Source organism: Argopecten irradians, chromosome 7 (genome assembly GCF_041381155.1).
Source record: "Argopecten irradians isolate NY chromosome 7, Ai_NY, whole genome shotgun sequence".
Taxonomy (NCBI): Eukaryota; Metazoa; Mollusca; class Bivalvia; order Pectinida; family Pectinidae; genus Argopecten; species Argopecten irradians.
The window spans coordinates 24616878-24636704 of record NC_091140.1 but is presented as its reverse complement, the minus strand read 5'-3'; the positions used below and the strand labels follow the sequence as shown (position 1 = coordinate 24636704).

The window sequence follows — 19827 nt, the reverse complement described above, 5'->3', positions numbered from 1 at the left end:
GCTATAAATGTTAAACAAAAACATCAAATAATAAGACTTTTTCGCTCATGCTAGTATTTGCCGTGTTTTTTATGGATTTGTATGGATATACCTGTAACTTGATATTTCTTACTGGAATCCAATTGTTTTGCATATTTTTGTTTTAGCAATATCTCTTTGTGGTGGCAAAGAATGCAGTCTGAACGCAGAATGTGTGAATTTTCAGTGTCAGTGTCGACAAGGGTATATTGGAGATGGCTTCAAACAATGTAAAGGTATCATAAAGTTAACATGAATATCTACATGAATGTATGTTCACATTAGAGGTAAGATGATTAAATACAATTATGCATTTAATTTAATGATAATCAATGAAATATCTTTTCCTTTGTTAAAATTCTGTGTAGTTAATTGTATAAATAGAATACATTTTCTTTTATTTAAGCACTTTGTGGAACAGTGAAGTGTGTAGATTTCGCTTCCTGTGTCGACAACAAATGTGTATGTGCCAACGGTTACCATGGTGACGGAAACACGAGATGTGAAGGTAACGTTGACTTCGATTAAGAACTGAAAGATTTCTGTAATCTGGAGATTTGATTGTTTATTAATATGTTCATTTTAATGTCTAAATCTTCAGTCGATGGTTTCTGCGACGGAAAGACCTGTGCCACATTCGCGCATTGTGTGAACTTTAAATGCGTGTGTATGGATGGTTACCGAGGCGATGGCTACAACAAATGTGATGGTGAGGGAAAAATACAGTAATTGTGCTATAAAGCGTGCTCGAAAATACTGTTTCGTTGCGTATACGTTGACACGTCTACTTATGAAATTATAATTGTTGTTCTACATATTTACCTTCGTCAGTAAAAAAACGTTACGCATATATACATATATTGTAACATAAATTACTAGGCCATCATTTTGCAATTTTACAATTCGTAGTAAATTTCTGAAAGAAGAATGGATTATTAATGGTTCATTTCGCTGTTTATAAAACATGCAACTTCGTCATATATCTCCATTTATCTTTTATTTACAGAAATGTGCGAAGGGCAGCTATGTACAGACAATGCCACATGTCACGACGGTAAATGTACATGTAATGTTGGATACCATGGTAACGGATATATCCGTTGTGAAGGTGGGTTGTGGATAACTATCGGCAAATTTACAATAATGTTAATTTGTACGACATTTAGTAATTAAGAAAATAACAAATTGAATCTATTTCGAAGATTGTTGATATTTTTTCTACGAAGCGCTACTGCTGCAGAAGAGTGTTTTCTAGATACATACACCAGTTTTGAGTTTAAGTTAATGCATAATTTATGTTCGTTTGAACATGTGAATTTAGAACATAAGTTAATTCGTCTCGATCGGATGTTGATTTTCAGTTGATGGAGTATGCGGGGATCAGAAGTGTGTGGCTAATACGGAGTGTATTAACTTCCAGTGTGTATGTAAAGAGGGCTACATTGGAAATGGACGCATTTTCTGCGAACGTACGAAATTACTTTAGTATTCAATTAAAGATATATGTCGCCTTAATTCATTCAAGCTAAAAGAATAACCGTTTCCTGTTATTCTTAATGCAAATCAAAACATCTTAATTTTGTTCAATATTTGAAATAGTGGCAATTTCCGTTTTGATTGTCAGATATTTAATATGCAGTTATAAAAACACAAATTAAGTTAAGAAAAAAAAACAAGAAACAAAAAAAAAACAAAAAAAACAAAAACAAAACAACAACAACAACAACATCCCAGTGTATTAAAGCAGTTCAAGTATTGTGTCATTTATTTACTTTGCAGCTCTTTGCAATGGCAGAAAATGTTGTGAATTTGCTTATTGTTCCCAAGGAAGTTGCGTGTGTAAGGAAGGTTACCATGGAAACGGTTATCAGAAATGTGAATGTAAGTTCAAAAATGATCAGCTGTTTTATCTTATTTATGCTTCAACTATTCATCATTAATTGTGATTTATTTATTTGCTTTATGTAGCAAGTCGCCCGGCATTTCTAGAAATTGATTCTTAATGTTAAAATATTCGATGACAGACTCCATGATACCATGGGACCTGCTACATTATAAAGCGTTTTGTTTTTCGATGTATTAATATGTTGTTTTTCTATCAGCTGTAGAGTACTGTGGAGGAAGACAATGTGCAGCCGACGCCGAGTGTTCTAATTTCGTGTGTCGCTGTAAACAAGGCTACATAGGTGACGGAGTAACCAAGTGTGAAGGTAGTGTGGAAGGGAATTATCATAAAGGGCTCGTAAATAGAAGATGAAATGCAGAGTTCTGCATATTAATATATTTTTCTTTTAAATGCTAAACTTGCTTTTTGGTTGTTAACGATGGAGAGGTATTATTGTTAAGGGTTACTTAAGGATGTACTCCTCTGAGAAGTCAAAATTTTCTTGTATTAAACTTTTTTTCTCATATAGATTTTTGGAAATAGGAGTTCATACCATGAAAGAAAATGGAAGAAAAAACATATGTCCGTGTGCTCGTTTTTGAGCTATTGTCACTCAAAGATACCAAAATGACAAAATAGTGGATTTTATTGGAATTTAGCCGTTTTGACCACATACACTAGAATTTAAAGCCATAATTCCCTAATGAGGTGTTTGATATGTATGGATGTTTGTAGAATTTATTTTCAAGTAGTCTTCATTAAAAATATACCAGTTATGATTAATAAGAGTCATATTTTTTCTCAAAATAACAACATATGCTACCCCTACCCCTTAATTTTGAGCTCCAAAATGCACCATTTTCAGCCATTTTTGTCAAATTTAACCCTTTATAGAAAAAGTTCTGGTATTAAACTTTTGTCAATAGTTTGCATATCAATAGGGAAAGGGTTGTTCTTTCTAAATCAGGCAGAAAAATGGGGGGTCCGTGTGCTTACTTTTTTGCCCCATTTAAATATTTGTTATTTTTCAATATTTTTGTCTAAAAAATAAAAGTGCTCAAATTACCATTAAATGCAGAAATAAAGTGACAAAAGTGTAAAATTTCACACATAAATGTTCAATATTTTAATTAACATGAACCCGGTGAAGATTTACAGCAAAAATTAACTCGATACAGCTGAAAATGCCGACGCGGTGATGATTTAAGTAAAAACAATTTAAGTAAAAAATGGGAAAACTGTGGCTCTGCTCAAAGCAAGCAAAAAATACACTATTTCAAAATGGCCGCCAAATGGGCCATTTCTTAAAATCGCTGTGTAAATAATCTACTAAGAATAGAAATGTAATTTTTTGACAAAATTTGCTACAGACCACATGCTACAGATATTGATAAATCGTATTTGAAAATCTCATAACGTTTTTGATCTATGTCGAAACGAGACTTCAACGGGACTGAAACCACAGAAGAATACATCCTTAATGAATCTAATGTAAATGGTGAACCTGTTTTATAAACGGTGTTGCACAGAGGAGATATATACATTGAAGGATATATAAACTATGATTGTAAATACAGAGGTTGAATAACAATAGAGGTTACTAATTTCGATTCCAATCGAAAAGCTATTCCTACTCTTTTAGCTATAATCACATCTATCGCCAGAGATGAAAAACATCTAATAATTGTTTTACATTGTACAATAGTGATGATGATGCTATTTTTTAAATTATTATTTTAAGAACTTTGCGGCGGAAGAAAATGTGTAGATCATGCAGAATGTCAGCAGGATTCGTGTTTGTGTGAGGAAGGCTACCATGGCAACGGATTTTATAAGTGTGAACGTACGTCATTTCGGATAGGGATACTGATAATATATATTCATTAGAGATTCTTGTAAAATGTTTTATCCTAAAATGGCTTACATCTGATCACTTTGTAGCGTTTTCGATGTATTTACAGATATTTAATATTCTCAAGGAAAACCATTACTCTCATGAGTTTGATAAGTGCATTACATAACTTTAATATTAATTAAGTTGGTTAAGTGTGTAAAGTATTGTAAAGTATTGTATGTTGGTTTTTTTTACAGCTGAAGGTATTTGTAATGGCTCTCCATGTGCTCTAAACGCTCACTGCACCAACTATATGTGCATGTGCGAAAAGGGCTACTTTGGAAATGGATACAAGAAATGTGATCGTAAGTATATTAAACATCTATTAACAAAAGTGAAAATATGTCTTGTTAAACAATTTGGACTAATGGTTATTTCTTATCAGCAGTCCTATAATGATTTAAATATTTGATAACATTTTTTTGCTATTATTTTGCAGCTTTCTGCAATGGTCGCTTATGTGTGGAAAATGCATTTTGCTCCAACGAAACTTGTACCTGTCACCAAGGTTTTCATGGTAACGGATACCTCAAATGTGAACGTAGGTATACGATACATATCACAGCCATTTGAAAAATAAATATTCATATCATTCCCATACGAAACTTTAAATGTATTTATTAATATTGAGGACTTTCACTTTTTCGCCATCTCTGATTTCAGTGTCTTTAAAACACATGCTCAAACTTCAGTTTCTCCACCATTTGCAGCTCTTGGTCTATGTGGTGGCCGGAAGTGTGCAGAGTTTGGTACATGTGAGAACTTCCGGTGTAGATGTAGACATGGTTACTATGGTGACGGATACAACTTCTGTGATCGTATGTACTAAAAAGACACTTAAACCTTACTTTCGATGAAAATTTGTAACTTTAACTTGCTTCGTCAGTTTTACGTGATATACCGATTCGAATTATTGTAATATTTCCGATAATTTACATTGTGATTTTTTTTCTATTTGCTCCACAGCTAAAGGATATTGCCGAGGGAAGAAATGTGCAGATAACGCCATCTGTGATGAGGGTCGGTGTGTTTGTAAGGGAGGCTACTTTGGTGACGGCGAAGTGGAATGTAAAAGTAATTAATCTATTATATTACAGTTGATTATAAATGACTACTATGTATGGTTACAGCCCGTTCTGGTCCATGAAATTCATAAAAAATAACTAAAAAATTAAGTATCTATATTTAAAGATACTTTACTGCCGACAGAGCATAAATAATATTCATTATTTGAACAATAATTGGTGTTTAATCGTGTATATATACATGTATGCTTAATTAACACAAAAAATAACATAAAATAATTCATTTCGCATTTTGTGCATGCGCAATCATTACTTCATTCCATATAAGATATAGTGCCACGGAATTTTTTCGGGATGCAATTAATTATTTTTCATATTTTTAACTTGAAGTAAAATTAGAAGATTAAACTTTTCAAATGTGGTAATGGTGTAAAGTAAGTATCTTTTGTAACTGAAGAAAAATACTAAACAGTTTGCTCCTGTTTTTGATAGTGAAAAATACCCTTTGTCAGCGGTGGAGCATCTTTAAATTAGCTGTATTTAAATTATTTAACTCATCGCTGATTCAATTCCAATTAATTTATCAATCTTCCGTTCTAAACATGCATAAATCAACCGAACTTGTCATTTTTTGTTAATTAGTAGTTTTGGGAGTATTTTTATGACAGTTATATCCTGAAAGACACAATAGAAAGCAACAAACATAATGCGTGCAACGAATATGTAGAAACTTCGGATACATGCACTTCTTTAGAAAGAATACAAAGTTTGTTTAATGATGCGTTCTGTGATTTCTAGTAGATAAACCTAGCAAATAAGAGCCAATATTGACAATATTAGCATTGAATGCATGTTTTGGATGGCTACCATAGCAAAATCAAATGCAACGATGCACAAACATCTCATAACTTTGATTAGGGAAGTAGTCAATATTTGAAATAATCAATTTAATTAGTAAATAATAAATTCCGGATTTTCCTTAGTCCTTTGACGTTATGTAAGGTCTGCATTTACCGCGTAAATTCTTGTAATATCATAAACATATATACGTAATATATATTTATTGCAATCAATATATACTAATTTTGTTTATGGAAAACTTCTAATTATGGGAAAGGGAAGTTTTTATTGTCATTGCAGTTTGTAAGCATCACATAAACGCAAATTTATGATACTTTCTGTCACATGACTAGGAAAACCTACATTTCAAAGAATCTCACGTCCAAATGTATTCCGAAAATCCAGGAGACTGCTATTTTGTCCTGCCGTCCTCGAAATCATGACGTCACCGTCCTCGAAATCATGACGTCACGTCATTTTTCCTGACGTTATTTATTATTGTTTATGTCTTAATGTTACAATAAGTTTCCAGCCAATGAAAATCGCCCCAGGTAATATTACACCAGTGGCATATGCAAAGATATCACACAAGGGAAATCACTGGATAACAGGCAGATCACGTGATCAATTATAAAGTTCATTGATTTTATGTTTGGGGTTCCCTAGCAACAACGAAATCAACGAAAATTTATTCATAACGAATATTTGTATTAAACAGTTTTACCTACGGATGAAGACTGTTTAATATTATCCAGTGAAAACAATAATTACAATATTGAAAATATATTATCATATCATAAACATATATGATAAAAATATGTATTTAAAAATGGTATTAAAATATATCATAGAAATAAATTTTTGTATTGAAAACATTATAAGGCAGACTTAAATGTAAATCTTTGTACCAGGAAGGTGTGTGTGTACGGCCTCTGGTGACCCGCACGTGCGAACACATGACGGCCAGGCCATAGATGTGACCGGAGCTTGCCGATACCTTTTGACGAAGTCCACTGTAGAATCTGACGTATGCACATTCAGTGTGAAAATAAACAACAGCCATAAAGGGTTGAATACGTCCTCTTGGGTGAAATCTGTTGAAATCGACATTTACGACACGAAGATAAAACTTGGACAAGATTATAAACTATATGTAAGTGTCTGGTGTGCATGTATCTAAAGAATCCATTCAATCCCCCTAAGGTGTCACCGGGAGGTACATTTTTCTGTTGATGTCCCTAAGATATAAAAAAAATTACATGTAAAAGTGACAGAAGTGATAGAAGTTATAATTTGAATTTTGAGGGATTTTAGTGATAACATAAAACAGTACTTTTTTCAATGATTTTAGCAATTTGAAAAATTATGATATTGATATATTATATCCATGTAGCTAAAGTATTTTGACTAGATACAGTTGTCTGTCTTGACTTACATAAAATCCTCTTTGTATAAGATATCGTTTAATATAGCGGAGAATACAAGCATTGATCTTCATGAGTGGAGTTTACTTTTTTACCCATACATGACAGGTAGACGGTTACTTTCATTACAACCCTAATTTTCTGGCTGGCGGTAATGTTAGAGTATACATGTCCGGTCAGTGGCTGGTTGTTTGGTCCGAGTGTGGTCTGGTGATATGGTGGGATGGACAGGGGTCTGTGGTAGTTAGAGTCCCGTCCAAGTACCACGGACAACTGGCCGGTGTCTGTGGAAACTGTAATGGCGTGGAACATGACGACTTCACCACGGCGGACGGTAGAAACGTGGCCGAGTACCCAGCATGGAAAAGGGATTCGCTTATAACCAATAGTTATGTCGTCAAGGAGAAAACTCGACCCGGAGAAAATCTTATGCAAAAGTAAAGTTTTTGCTAAATAAATGATATATAAGAAATGATAATAAATAAATAAATAATGCTTAATATAAATACAAATTAAAATTGTCAGCACTTATTGAAAGAGCGGTTACTACATTGGCTTTCTTAAAACGCGCTCAAAATAAAATGAAAGCCAATAAAATCCTTCCTTTTTTTTACTGACATATATCTGTTAACTGCATTCTTAAAATCACGTACAACCTGTCTTTAAATTTTACTTCAAACTCTTCTGATCTTTTTTTTTTCTGTAGGAATTGCACCATATTGGCTCCTGATAATCCCTGTAGTGCGGAAAGAAAGAAAGCAGCTTCTAAACCGGACATGTGTGGTTTGTTTGATATAACGATGAAGGAGAGTCCATTTTATCAATGTATGGTGTTTTACCCATACCTAGCCCGGCGTGTGTACCAGGCCTGTATCAGGGACGTGTGTGGATACCTGGAATTACATATCAAGATCGATCTCATTATCAGAACATACATGGCGGAGTTCGCCCAGGAATGTAGCCAGAGAGGCTTTATTGTTAATTACAGAACAAGCACTTTTTGTCGTGAGTGATTTGATTTGGTTAATCTTAGTAGAACATCTATTCATTACATTCTATTGAATTGCATAAGATCAGCAAAGTGAACCAGACGCAGATCAAAATGATTCTTGATTTTCGAAGTGAAATGGACAGTATTTTCCTTATAAAAGTTAAATTATGTATGAAATAAAGTATACCATCTAAAGTGTTTCACATATCATTTTTATCTGAAAAGTGTATCGTTACCCAAGGAGTATGAAGTATAAAACTCCCTAAATGCTACATAGTAAGTCGTATTTCTTTTGTTCGTAGCTCTGGAGTGTAAAGAGAACATGCAGTACTCGGACGCGGTCAGTGGCTGTCCCCCTACATGTACCCACCCTAACCAGACGTGTGACCTGCCCACGTCGGACGGGTGTGAATGTCTGCCCGGTTATATACTGGACGGGGACAGATGTGTCAAGCCGGAAATGTGTGGCTGCTTTTGTCCTACGGATACGTATATCCCAGTACGTTTACAAAAATAAAATTATTAATTCGATAACGAGATTATTTGCTGTAATTTTGTGTATATTTTTAAGAAATGTATGTAAATACATCCTTACGATATACTTATTACTATGGTTGTGTGATTTCGCGGTCTCCTCTTTGATACTTATTCGCGAGGAATAATTTTCGCTCATTTGTCAATTTCTACTTTTCACAAGTTCCTCTGATATGTTTTCTTACTGGTCATTCTTTATCTACTATTTGCGGATATATTAAGTTCGCGAAAGCTAACTTGACCGCAAATACAGCGAAACGAAATCCCCGCAAATAAAAACTACTGTATATATATATGTGTGTGTGTGTATTGTGAATTATCATAAATGTAAGTGCGGCAAGGTCACTATTCGTACTTTATAACCTTAACTTAGATAACATTATTGATCCCAAAACTCAAAACCATGCAAATACTACTTCCGGAAAAGCTATTTTCAACGAGGGTAAGGAGGTGTTTTTATGCTTTTTTAAAATGCCCTCTGATGGTGTTTTGATTATATTTAACTAATCATGTATATTGGTATATAAAACTAAAATTAATGGTCTTATACTAACACCTTTTTAGTCCTTCAAAAGTTAAAATAGGACTTTTACAGTACATAGATAGAATAGATACATAGTACATGTATATAGATAGGATCAATCTTGTTTGTAATAACTAATATATTGTTTCTCATCAGATTGGAGGTACATATGTGACCGACGATTGCAGTGAGAAGATGACCTGTAAACGTATCAATGGACTAGCCCAGTTTAGACGGACAGAGATCAACATTGAGTGTCACACGTACGGAATGTGTGGTCTTAAAGATGGGGTACCAAGCTGTGTTTGTATGCCTGGTTACCAAGGCGACGGGAGAACATCGTGTGTACCGAGGTGACTAAACTCTGCTCTTAAATATATATTATTGTTCTTACGAAATTGGATAATATATAATTTTACCACATATGTAAGGAATGATGCACCATTAAAAACAGAAGTCAAAATACCAAATAACGTAAGAAAGTGTTTATTCATTGAAAGATATTTTATTTACAATTCTTATCATCATCATAACTACTGCATAAATACCCATAATTAGAATATCGAATATACGAAATACTTTATGGATTTAATCTTTAGATTTATTTTATCTATTTTCAGCTCATATTCCAAATGATGGAACATCACGTCAGTGACTGCTGTATTGAAAACATGAAGTATAATTTTGATAATAAATTTTGTTCTTGTCAGATATATATTTGTTGTTCTTAATCGTCATCATCATTATCATCATCTTTTTATAAAGTTTAGGAAGTATACAGAGGATAAACAGTTCAGTATTCCCATAAAGAATAACCATGCAGCTTTCTGTCCTAAAGATGAAGTCCGTGATGTTAATTATGATAGAAAATTGCCGAAGGTTCCACATTAGAGCACCATTGGATTTACATTATAGTTTCATGACATGAAACAAAGGTTCATAGTTATCCTTATAGTTCCCATCTAATGGCTGTAAATTTTTCAGGAATTTTAATTGGTACGATGTTCTATCAGCCAATCAGATAAACCTTACATATGTTGACATCACAATTTTACGGTATGAGATGATAAAGTTATAGAAATCTAATGCAATTGTTCCTTATTGAATGAAAACGAAAACAGAATTGAACAGTATAGTTGAATGACTAGTTATTTTGTTTACGATGAGTGATAAATGATGTTTGTTCGTGTTATATTAGTAAGCTTCTATACAACAATCGAATCAATTGGTAGATGTCTAGATTCCACGAGACAATCCACCGTCACATTTCGCGTTTAAGTGTGTCTTGATGTCTTCATTGTATCAGAAAGGTATCCGAAAAGGATAGTCTGGGTGGTCTTCACGTCTGCAATATCACAACAAATGATGTAAATTGACATACATCTAAATATATTACCAAATTTACAAATAATGTATATTTACATACATGTAAATATATTACCAAATTCACAAATAATTTGAATTTACATACATGTAAATATATTACCAAATTTACAAATAATGTAAATTTACATACATGTAAATATTTTACCAAATTTACAAATAATGTAAATTTACATACATGTAAATAAATTACCAAATTCACAAATAATTTGAATTTACATACATGTGAATATATTACCAAATTTACAAATAATGTAAATTTACATAAACATATTACCAGATTACAATTGCTGAAATATAGATCATATCATATATATGATCTTTATCATTCATTGAAAAAACGAAATTAATCGAGTGGTTTTTTCCTGTGAATATGGCGGATATTGATATGAACACTTCGTTAAAATTAAGGCAAGGATGGGATTTTAGTTACTTCTTGTTGATTGTAATTGTTAAAAATGACATACGCTGGACGTGCGAATTGTCGAATACCATCTTCCATACCAGATATGATTTTAAAGTCTTCGTCGCTTAAGGTGAAATCGTATACCTGTATATATTTTGAATAAAAGATTTATTAAAGTGATATTTGATTTGAATAAAGAATAATCCCATTTAAAATCTTGCTACGTTTTGATACTTTTTAACATTCGTGATTACATTATTCCCATAAATGAAGATTCACAATTAAATTTTCCGTAATCGACATTTGAATACTTATTCAAGTAATAAGACATTTTACCAACGTTTGAAAAAGCCTGGTTACCTGTAGATTGGCCACAAGTCGTTCAGGGTTTGTAGACATCGGAATCACAACTATGTTTCTGTCTACAAGGCTTTTTAGCAAAATCTGTGACAAAATACATTAAAGACATCGTCATTCAAAAGACTTGATATAAAAAATAATTGATCAGTTATCTGATTAAGACATTTAAAAAGGACCTGGGTTTAAAACAAAACAGAAAAAAGAATGAAGATAAGAAGACAAACTAATGTACATTTAGGAGGTCTTCAGTGATAAGGGGTATAACTCTTATTCGAACGATACGAAGATGTTTGCTCAAAACTAGTATTTATAATTTAGATTTAAAAAGAGGATATGAAAATTTAACTCAAATAGATACCTACCTGACCTGGATTCTTTCCATGTCTTTCTGCTAATTTGGTGATGGCAGGATCTTTAAGCAATGGTAATTTGCCGTCAGTGTTTCTAAGAAAGAGTATACCATTAACGTGCGTAATAAACTGCAATGTATTTTATAAGGCTTGACATAGCAAATTTATACTTATCTTTAAGAAAGCTTTAATGTCATCAAATCGGAAAGATCATATAACAATGTACATCTTACAAGTGCAATACAGTGATAGGTGAAGACAAGGATATAACTGCATATGCTCTATTTGTTTCTCAAGTTCGACAACATGATCTAATATAGCATCCTTCTTTTTAATGAATATACATTTGTGTACATCATCTATCCTACCCGCTCTCCCACATAAACAATTTATTAAACATTTAGGTAGATAACATCACATCAATTAGAAAACGTGTGCCCAATCCAATTGTATATACAATAATAGAATAAAATATTAAATAAAAAACCAACAAGTTATCTGAAGGATAATTCGCCTATATAGACATTACATTTTGTGTTGAGATACATTACATTTTTAATTGAAATACGCTATATTTGTGTTGAGTTACATTACATTCTGTGTTGAATAACATTACATTTTGTGTTGAAATACATTACTGTTGTATCAGTTTCGGATGACCGGGTGATCCCATTGGCGCATATGCCGTGAGAAGAATACCCCTTTCTTCACAGAACTTTTGAAGCTGGTGTTGTGGAAAACGGACATTGACCTCGACCTTCAAAATCACCAAAAGGATTGATACTGTCGGGCAGATGATATGCGCTTACTATTTCTGTTGCTTTCGGAATTGAAAAACTGATCTATTATTCGCGTTGTAATTTAAAGAAACAAAACCACAGATAAAACTTAAAGAAATACATTTGTAAAGTACAAAACATTGGTCTAAGCACAAATCTTAATGTTACCTGATTTATTACTGGTTTAATTCTAGCCCCTTCGCAGATATAGTCGATTTGTTGGGAATTAAAATTCGACAGGCCTATCGATCTCGCCTTCCCTGAAAAGACCAACTCCTCCATGGCCTGTAAAAATAAATTAAGAATTAATGTTCCAAGGCCTAGTTCATCTGATGACGTGAACATATTGGGATTCACTTTGTATTTTGTACAAACATAAAATGTGTTTGTTTGTTTGTTTAATTAATTAATGTCCTATTAACAGATATGGTCATGTAAGGACGGACCCCATGTATGCGGTGTGCTGCGAATTGGAAGGCTGCCATAACAGTTATTTTTTTCTTTGGTTTCATATACTTAGTCTGAGTTTCTGATTGGCCGATTGTTTTCATACCTCTATAATTCCGACGGTATCGTGACATCATACGATGACATGGACGTTGCGTTTTAATGTTAAATCAATGAACCATTATAGGTTCTTTGAGATATTTGTGAGTATCCGTAAACGATTGTTTCATACCCGCCATGTTGTCTTCAAATCACGCTCCAAATATTCTGTTTCTATCCCACTCTTGGTAGTAAAATATCCTGGATTCTGAAAATACATCAATATAAATAAACCAATGCAGATAATCGTGATACTATTCATATTATTTTAACCTTCTTTACATGAGCATTCCTTCTTTAAAGTTTGGTTTGATTTGGTTAGTTTAACGTCCTATTTAATAGCCACGGTCACTGTAAGGACATGCCATGTCTATTGATGGACCGCGGAGAAAATGGGGACTTGAGGTGATACAATGTATGTCGGGACAGCTCGACTACACTATTACTGTGACTCCTTCTTTAATGATTGAGTGATTGTCGGGACAGCTCGACTACACTAGTACTGTGACTCCTTCTTTAATGAGTGAGTGATTGTCGGGACAGCTCGACTACACTAGTACTGTGACTCCTTCTTTAATGATTGAGTGATTGTCGGGACAGCTCGACTACACTAGTACTGTGACTCCTTCTTTAATGATTGAGTGATTGTCGGGACAGCTCGACTACACTAGTACTGTGACACCTTCTTTAATGATTGAGTGATTGTCGGGACAGCTCGACTACACTAGTACTGTGACACCTTCTTTAATGATTGAGTGATTGTCGGGACAGCTCGACTACACTAGTACTGTGACTCCTTCTTTAATGATTGAGTGATTGTCGGGACAGCTCGACTACACTAGTACTGTGACTCCTTCTTTAATGATTGAGTGATTGTCGGGACAGCTCGACTACACTATTACTGTGACTCCTTCTTTAATGATTGAGTGATTGTCGGGACAGCTCGACTACACTAGTACTGTGACTCCTTCTTTAATGATTGAGTGATTGTCGGGACAGCTCGACTACACTAGTACTGTGACTCCTTCTTTAATGATTGAGTGATTGTCGGGACAGCTCGACTACACTAGTACTGTGACTGTGACCTTCTTTAATGATTGAGTGATTGTCGGGACAGCTCGACTACACTAGTACTGTGACTCCTTCTTTAATGATTGAGTGATTGTCGGGACAGCTCGACTACACTAGTACTGTGACTCCTTCTTTAATGATTGAGTGATTGTCGGGACAGCTCGACTACACTAGTACTGTGACTCCTTCTTTAATGATTGAGTGATTGTCGGGACACTCGACTACACTAGTACTGTGACTCCTTCTTTAATGATTGAGTGATTGTCGGGACAGCTCGACTACACTAGTACTGTGACTCCTTCTTTAATGATTGAGTGATTGTCGGGACAGCTCGACTACACTAGTACTGTGACTCCTTCTTTAATGATTGAGTGATTGTCGGGACAGCTCGACTACACTAGTACTGTGACACCTTCTTTAATGATTGAGTGATTGTCGGGACAGCTCGACTACACTAGTACTGTGACTCCTTCTTTAATGATTGAGTGATTGTCGGGACAGCTCGACTACACTAGTACTGTGACTCCTTCTTTAATGATTGAGTGATTGTCGGGACAGCTCGACTACACTAGTACTGTGACTCCTTCTTTAATGATTGAGTGATTGTCGGGACAGCTCGACTACACTAGTACTGTGACTTCTTTAATGATTGAGTGATTGTCGGGACAGCTCGACTACACTAGTACTGTGACTCTTCTTTAATGATTGAGTGATTGTCGGGACAGCTCGACTACACTAGTACTAAGACTCCTTCTTTAATGATTGAGTGATTGTCGGGACAGCTCGACTACACTAGTACTAAGACTCCTTCTTTAATGATTGAGTGATTGTCGGGACAGCTCGACTACACTAGTACTGGACTCCTTCTTTAATGATTGAGTGATTGTCGGGACAGCTCGACTACACTAGTACTGTGACTCCTTCTTTAATGATTGAGTGATTGTCGGGACAGCTCGACTACACTAGTACTGTGACTCCTTCTTTAATGATTGAGTGATTGTCGGGACAGCTCGACTACACTAGTACTGTGACTCCTTCTTTAATGATTGAGTGATTGTCGGGACAGCTCGACTACACTAGTACTGTGACTCCTTCTTTAATGATTGAGTGATTGTCGGGACAGCTCGACTACACTAGTACTGTGACTCCTTCTTTAATGATTGAGTGATTGTCGGGACAGCTCGACTACTACATAGTACTGTGACTCCTTCTTTAATGATTGAGTGATTGTCGGGACAGCTACTACAATTCTTCTTTGATGATTTAATGACTCTGATGAGTGATTGTCGGGCTCGACTACACAGTGCTCTGACTCCTTTAATGATTGAGTGATTGTCGGGACAGCTCGACTACACTAGTGCTGTGACTCCTTCTTTAATGATTGAGTGATTGTCGGGACAGCTCGACTACACTAGTGCTGTGACTCCTTCTTTAATGATTGAGTGATTGTCGGGACAGCTCGACTACACTATTACTGTGACTCCTTCTTTAATGATTGAGTGATTGTCGGGACAGCTCGACTACACTAGTACTGTGACTCCTTCTTTAATGATTGAGTGATTGTCGGGACAGCTCGACTACATTAGTACTGTGACTCCTTCTTTAATGATTGAGTGATTGTCGGGACAGCTCGACTACACTATTCGACTACACTAGTATTGTGACTCCTTTAATGATTGAGTGATTGTCGGGACAGCTAAAGTACACTAGTACTGTGACTCCTTCTTTAATGATTGAGAATATTATATATATGTGTATAGCATTTTATTTGTAAAGGACTTAAGTGATAATATAAAAGAAGTTTCACAATCAGAAATCTACCTTAAGAGATAAAGGCGAGTGGATGAGGAATAGGTCGACGTAGTCCAGCTGTAATCTACGGAGACTTTCAGCACAGGCCGGATACACATCGTCCTCTGAGTGGTAGTATGTCGCCAGCTATGACAAAGACAAAGACAATGGTTATCTTAAATAACATCACCGTGACTAAACAATTCAAATTTCTGTATACAAGCCCGTGGCATTCCATATTACCTTAAGGACTCTTCTTGAAAGAAAGAAGTACGCCGTTGTATAATTAAAAACATAAATGACGTTGTAAATGTTTGCGACATTTTTGAACAGTATGGTACTATACCTGATTTACCTGATTTTCCTGATCTTCGGTCTATATAGGCAATAATACCTCTTGACCTCCTCAATTTAAACTTGAGTCACTTGATTTTCACTTGTTGCGCATACATCGTCGAGTCACACTCATAGATGCCCACATACTCAATTTAAAGTTAAAAATAACTGTCCATACTTTAAAAAAATGGGTTTCCTTCTGTCTAATGTTTTTATATATACAACACTTATATTTCCCATATACAACAACATGAAAGGCAAAGAATATACAGGTTGCAAAGAAAGTTGAATTATCTTTAGCTACCTATTTCATTACAGGATTAATTTCCCTTATAAAAATAATAATAATGATATTCTCTTAGCTACTTTTTTTATTATCATTTGTCCGATATATCATGTCCTTACCTTGGACGTTACAAACACATCTTCCCTTGTCACCGTACCGTCTTCAAACGTTCGTTTCAGGGCTCTTCCTATTTCCTCCTCATTGTAGTAAGCAAATGCAGTATCAAAGTGACGATAACCCTTCTCAATCGCTAGGCAAACTGTGTCTTCTAAAATATCTTTTGGAATCTACAGAATGAAATCACAAACTGGTAAGAGTAAACATGGGTTTTTTCCTTCGTATGGTTGAGCATATGGTACAATACCATTACAATAGTATTAGATACAAAGATGGAGTTTTGTGAAAATACAATTTTTCAGAACCAAAACAATACTGTAAATTACTTATTTAGCGTGCGATTCAGTTTCCCTAAATCTGTGCGTTATTAAAACTATTATTTTCGTCACGAAAAAGATTGTAAGTTCGAGTACAAAAGAGCGTTTTACTTTGAAATCTCAAAATAAATTGGCGCGAAGTTGTTTTACGATATACATGAATCATCTATGTAAAAAGTCCTTACCCTTGATGTTCCAAGCCCTATTTGAGGGATCTTCCTGCCAGTATTGAGGGATAGTTCTCTCGCCATGGTAATACTATTCTGTTACTAAGGCAACATATGATGACGATGGTTTCTCTTGAAAGATAGGACATTTGTAAAATTGTTAAGCCTAAGACCTTTCAAATGTAGATTTCTGAATGACGATATTGAGTTCAATACATGTATTGAAACGACAACATCACATATGGTGTAAAATTATTGTGGATCATTCGTTACCATTATTCCCATGGAGGAATAGTGCCCTCGCCTTCGGCTCGAACACTATTCCATCCCTTGACAATACAATGAGGCAATAGTGCCCTCTCAACCAGGCCATAATAGATAAATATAAGTGTATTCTTTGACAATTTTATCTATGTCGAAAAATGGTTTCAAGACAGTAAGACAAATACTTTCTGTTTTTTTAGATTGAACGTCCCATAAACAGCCAGGGTCATGTAAGGAGGTACCAGGTTTGTTGGTGGAGGAAAGATGGAGACCCGGAGAAAAACCACCGACAAGCGGTCAGTACCCGGCAACTGCCCCGCATGGGATTTTAGCCCGCATCCCAGAGGTGAAGGGTTTTTGGTAATATGTCGGGACATCTTAACCAATTGGCCACAGCAGAACCCCACCACAACAAATAATTTCAAACATGGTTGGGAATCAATCATTTAATAATCACGATCAACAGAAAGGTTTTCTTCGAAACCATAATAAAGAGGTAGCATTGGTTATTAATTCAATGAACATTTTAGTTCAACATCAAACCTCGTCATGTGATACTATGACATAAAGTACAAGTTTACACTTCTAAAAGGGCTGTTATCTCTGTAGTTCCATTCTTGGTAATAAAATGTTATACTTGCTAGTTTTTATTTTCTTTCGACCGTATTGGCTCAAATATGAAATAATCTACTCTCTCACCTGTTGATATAGCATGTCAGATAGTATTTGAGTTGGATAAACAGAAGTACTCGTTTATCAGAAGTTATACACTCATATACGTACGAGTCTACACTTGTTTTTATTGCAAGCATAACTGTACTTGTATCGACAGTAAACGGTGAAATAAAGCAATTTATTGACTCTGATGGACAGAAATGTCTGTAAAAACGTTTCTTGAATACCAAGGATTGTCACTATGATACTTTCTATCTTACATAAACAAAACAGCCATATGTGTGTGTAAACAACTACATAAAGACAGACACATACAAATATAGAGATAATTGTATACGTACCACCAAACACCGACCAGTTTATGACCCTATTAGCAATGGATTAAATTTTAAACAGGTTACGTAATAAAACGCTATTCTCCACATACACTAAATATATGGACCCTAACTATGGCTCTTGGTATAGATGTACTAGTGAATGTGCCTGATAAAGGTGACCGTTTATATTTTTATTCTAGCTGTGTTACCTGTATATCCAATTCTTTGTTTTATTAGATAGAATGTTGTCTGAAATTTTACAGTCATATCACAAAATCATTCTTAATATTGAATACATTACTTACTTTTTATAGTCGCACCCACGTTCTTCAGTCGGGTGTATACATATTGTACATTGTATTATGTGTACATATTCAGTGACCTTTGATAACGACGCTGTACTATATATATGCAGATACACACATCTGTATCTATCTCTAGCCGTTGATATATGGCCACCTGTCTTATGAGGAGTTTCATGGACAAACTTAGCAGTCGTCCCTTCGTTCCACTATCATAAATGAAAGGGGAGACGGTTTCATGGTTGAAAATATCTTCTGAATGACCTTCGTATCATATAATGGACATAAGTCAAAAATGATCTATTATGTAAAAGGGCTGTCCAATATTTTACATACTAGACAGTCAAATGCACAAATTATTTTTTAAAGTTTGCATAATCAATTTGGTTATAGGCAGTATGAGGCTAAAGTCTTACTTATAGTTGACAACACAATTTAAGATACTTTCGTGTTGCGATTCAAAAACAATTGTTACTGTAGTTTTCTTTTCAAGATGAAGGGAAACACCGCTAATCATCATTTCTATTGCCGTGTTTGATTTATTTACTGTGGTGGATGATAAAAAACGAGTTTGGAAAACGAAGCAACCTATTAAATCAGTTAACATTAATTCAATTGCATTATAACACAACTGGTCGACAGAAAAATTAAAATATGTGACACTTACAAAGGCAAAGTTATTTCATCTCCGAAACAGGGTTTTACCCCGTTTACGAAATGATCGTGAAGGTTGTCAGGCAGATCAACTATAGATAGAGGTGCCTCAATATTAATTTTATTTTACTGTGTCAGCTGAATTTTTTTCTCTATTATTTGTCAAATAAATGTTCCATCTTGAGAAAAAAAATCATTAAACCGAGAGTTTTGAACAAATTAGGTCATCCTTATAGTATGTTAGACAATGTTTACACGCATGATCCAGTTGTCCACTCCTGACGTTCCACTTGTCCCAATTGAATTATGTAGTACGCTTTTCAGAACTATTCTTCGTTCAGTGTGGAATGAAAATTTACCATATCTTGTTTCAGTATAGAGCAACGAAGTGAATTATTATTACGGTTGTCTAAGGCATCCTCTAAGGTTTACTCTTATTGTAGTTTTATCAAAAGCCTGACTACAAAATAGAAAACATTTTGATATAACTACCGCGATATTAACACATGGAGATCATGGATTATAAGAAGTAAAATTTTCTTATTCAAATCACGATTCACAAAAAACGCATC

General features: G+C 34.6%; 2 protein-coding genes across 9 annotated transcripts in view; one reads left to right on the top strand and one right to left on the bottom strand.

The window, feature by feature from the left end:
• The window catches only part of LOC138327945 (neurogenic locus notch homolog protein 1-like), a 40764-nt gene extending 30917 nt beyond the window's left edge, over positions 1-9847 (top strand). For 2 of the 5 annotated variants that reach the window (XM_069274433.1, XM_069274434.1), the window contains exons 33-50: positions 147-254; positions 425-526; positions 620-727; positions 1025-1126; positions 1380-1487; positions 1798-1899; positions 2121-2228; positions 3645-3746; positions 3995-4102; positions 4237-4338; positions 4508-4615; positions 4764-4871; positions 6574-6815; positions 7195-7523; positions 7793-8091; positions 8380-8576; positions 9291-9487; positions 9755-9847. In XM_069274433.1, coding sequence (XP_069130534.1) covers positions 147-254; positions 425-526; positions 620-727; positions 1025-1126; positions 1380-1487; positions 1798-1899; positions 2121-2228; positions 3645-3746; positions 3995-4102; positions 4237-4338; positions 4508-4615; positions 4764-4871; positions 6574-6815; positions 7195-7523; positions 7793-8091; positions 8380-8576; positions 9291-9487; positions 9755-9770 — 2546 coding nt within the window. In that variant the 3' untranslated portion in view covers positions 9771-9847. Of the gene's footprint in view, positions 1-146; positions 255-424; positions 527-619; positions 728-1024; positions 1127-1379; positions 1488-1797; positions 1900-2120; positions 2229-3644; positions 3747-3994; positions 4103-4236; positions 4339-4460; positions 4616-4763; positions 4872-6573; positions 6816-7194; positions 7524-7792; positions 8092-8379; positions 8577-9290; positions 9488-9754 lie in introns of those variants that run through there. The other 3 variants (XM_069274437.1, XM_069274435.1, XM_069274436.1) reach the window with 3 other exon arrangements.
• LOC138327949 (1,5-anhydro-D-fructose reductase-like) lies at positions 9605-19726 on the bottom strand. Of its 4 annotated transcripts, none has more exons than XM_069274450.1 (11): positions 19269-19726; positions 17062-17175; positions 16562-16729; positions 15851-15967; positions 13092-13166; positions 12581-12697; positions 12272-12390; positions 11646-11727; positions 11284-11367; positions 10985-11067; positions 9605-10479 (listed from the first exon to the last, which is right to left on the bottom strand). In XM_069274450.1, the coding sequence occupies exons 2-11, from the start codon at positions 17125-17127 to the stop codon at positions 10437-10439; spliced, it is 954 nt and encodes a 317-aa protein (XP_069130551.1). In that variant the 5' UTR covers positions 17128-17175; positions 19269-19726; the 3' UTR covers positions 9605-10436. The 4 variants fall into 4 exon arrangements, with proteins under 4 accessions (XP_069130551.1, XP_069130550.1, XP_069130549.1 ...); XM_069274449.1 differs by lacking the exon at positions 19269-19726 and adding an exon at positions 18605-18736; XM_069274448.1 differs by lacking the exon at positions 19269-19726 and adding an exon at positions 18324-18462.
• Positions 19727-19827: the final 101 nt, after the last annotated feature.

What these genes read in the sequence shown, in the direction of transcription:
- LOC138327949 (XM_069274450.1), bottom strand. Translation starts at nt 17,127, where the DNA reads ATGGCGAGAGAACTATCCCTCAATACTGGCAGGAAGATCCCTCAAATA. An exon ending in ATTTGAAGACAACATGGCGG is followed by an intron (nt 12,698 to 13,091) that starts GTATGAAACAAT and finishes TTATTTTTACAG; the next exon opens with GCCATGGAGGAGTTGGTCTT. An exon ending in CGACAATTCGCACGTCCAGC is followed by an intron (nt 10,480 to 10,984) that starts GTATGTCATTTT and finishes GTGATATTGCAG; the next exon opens with ACGTGAAGACCACCCAGACT.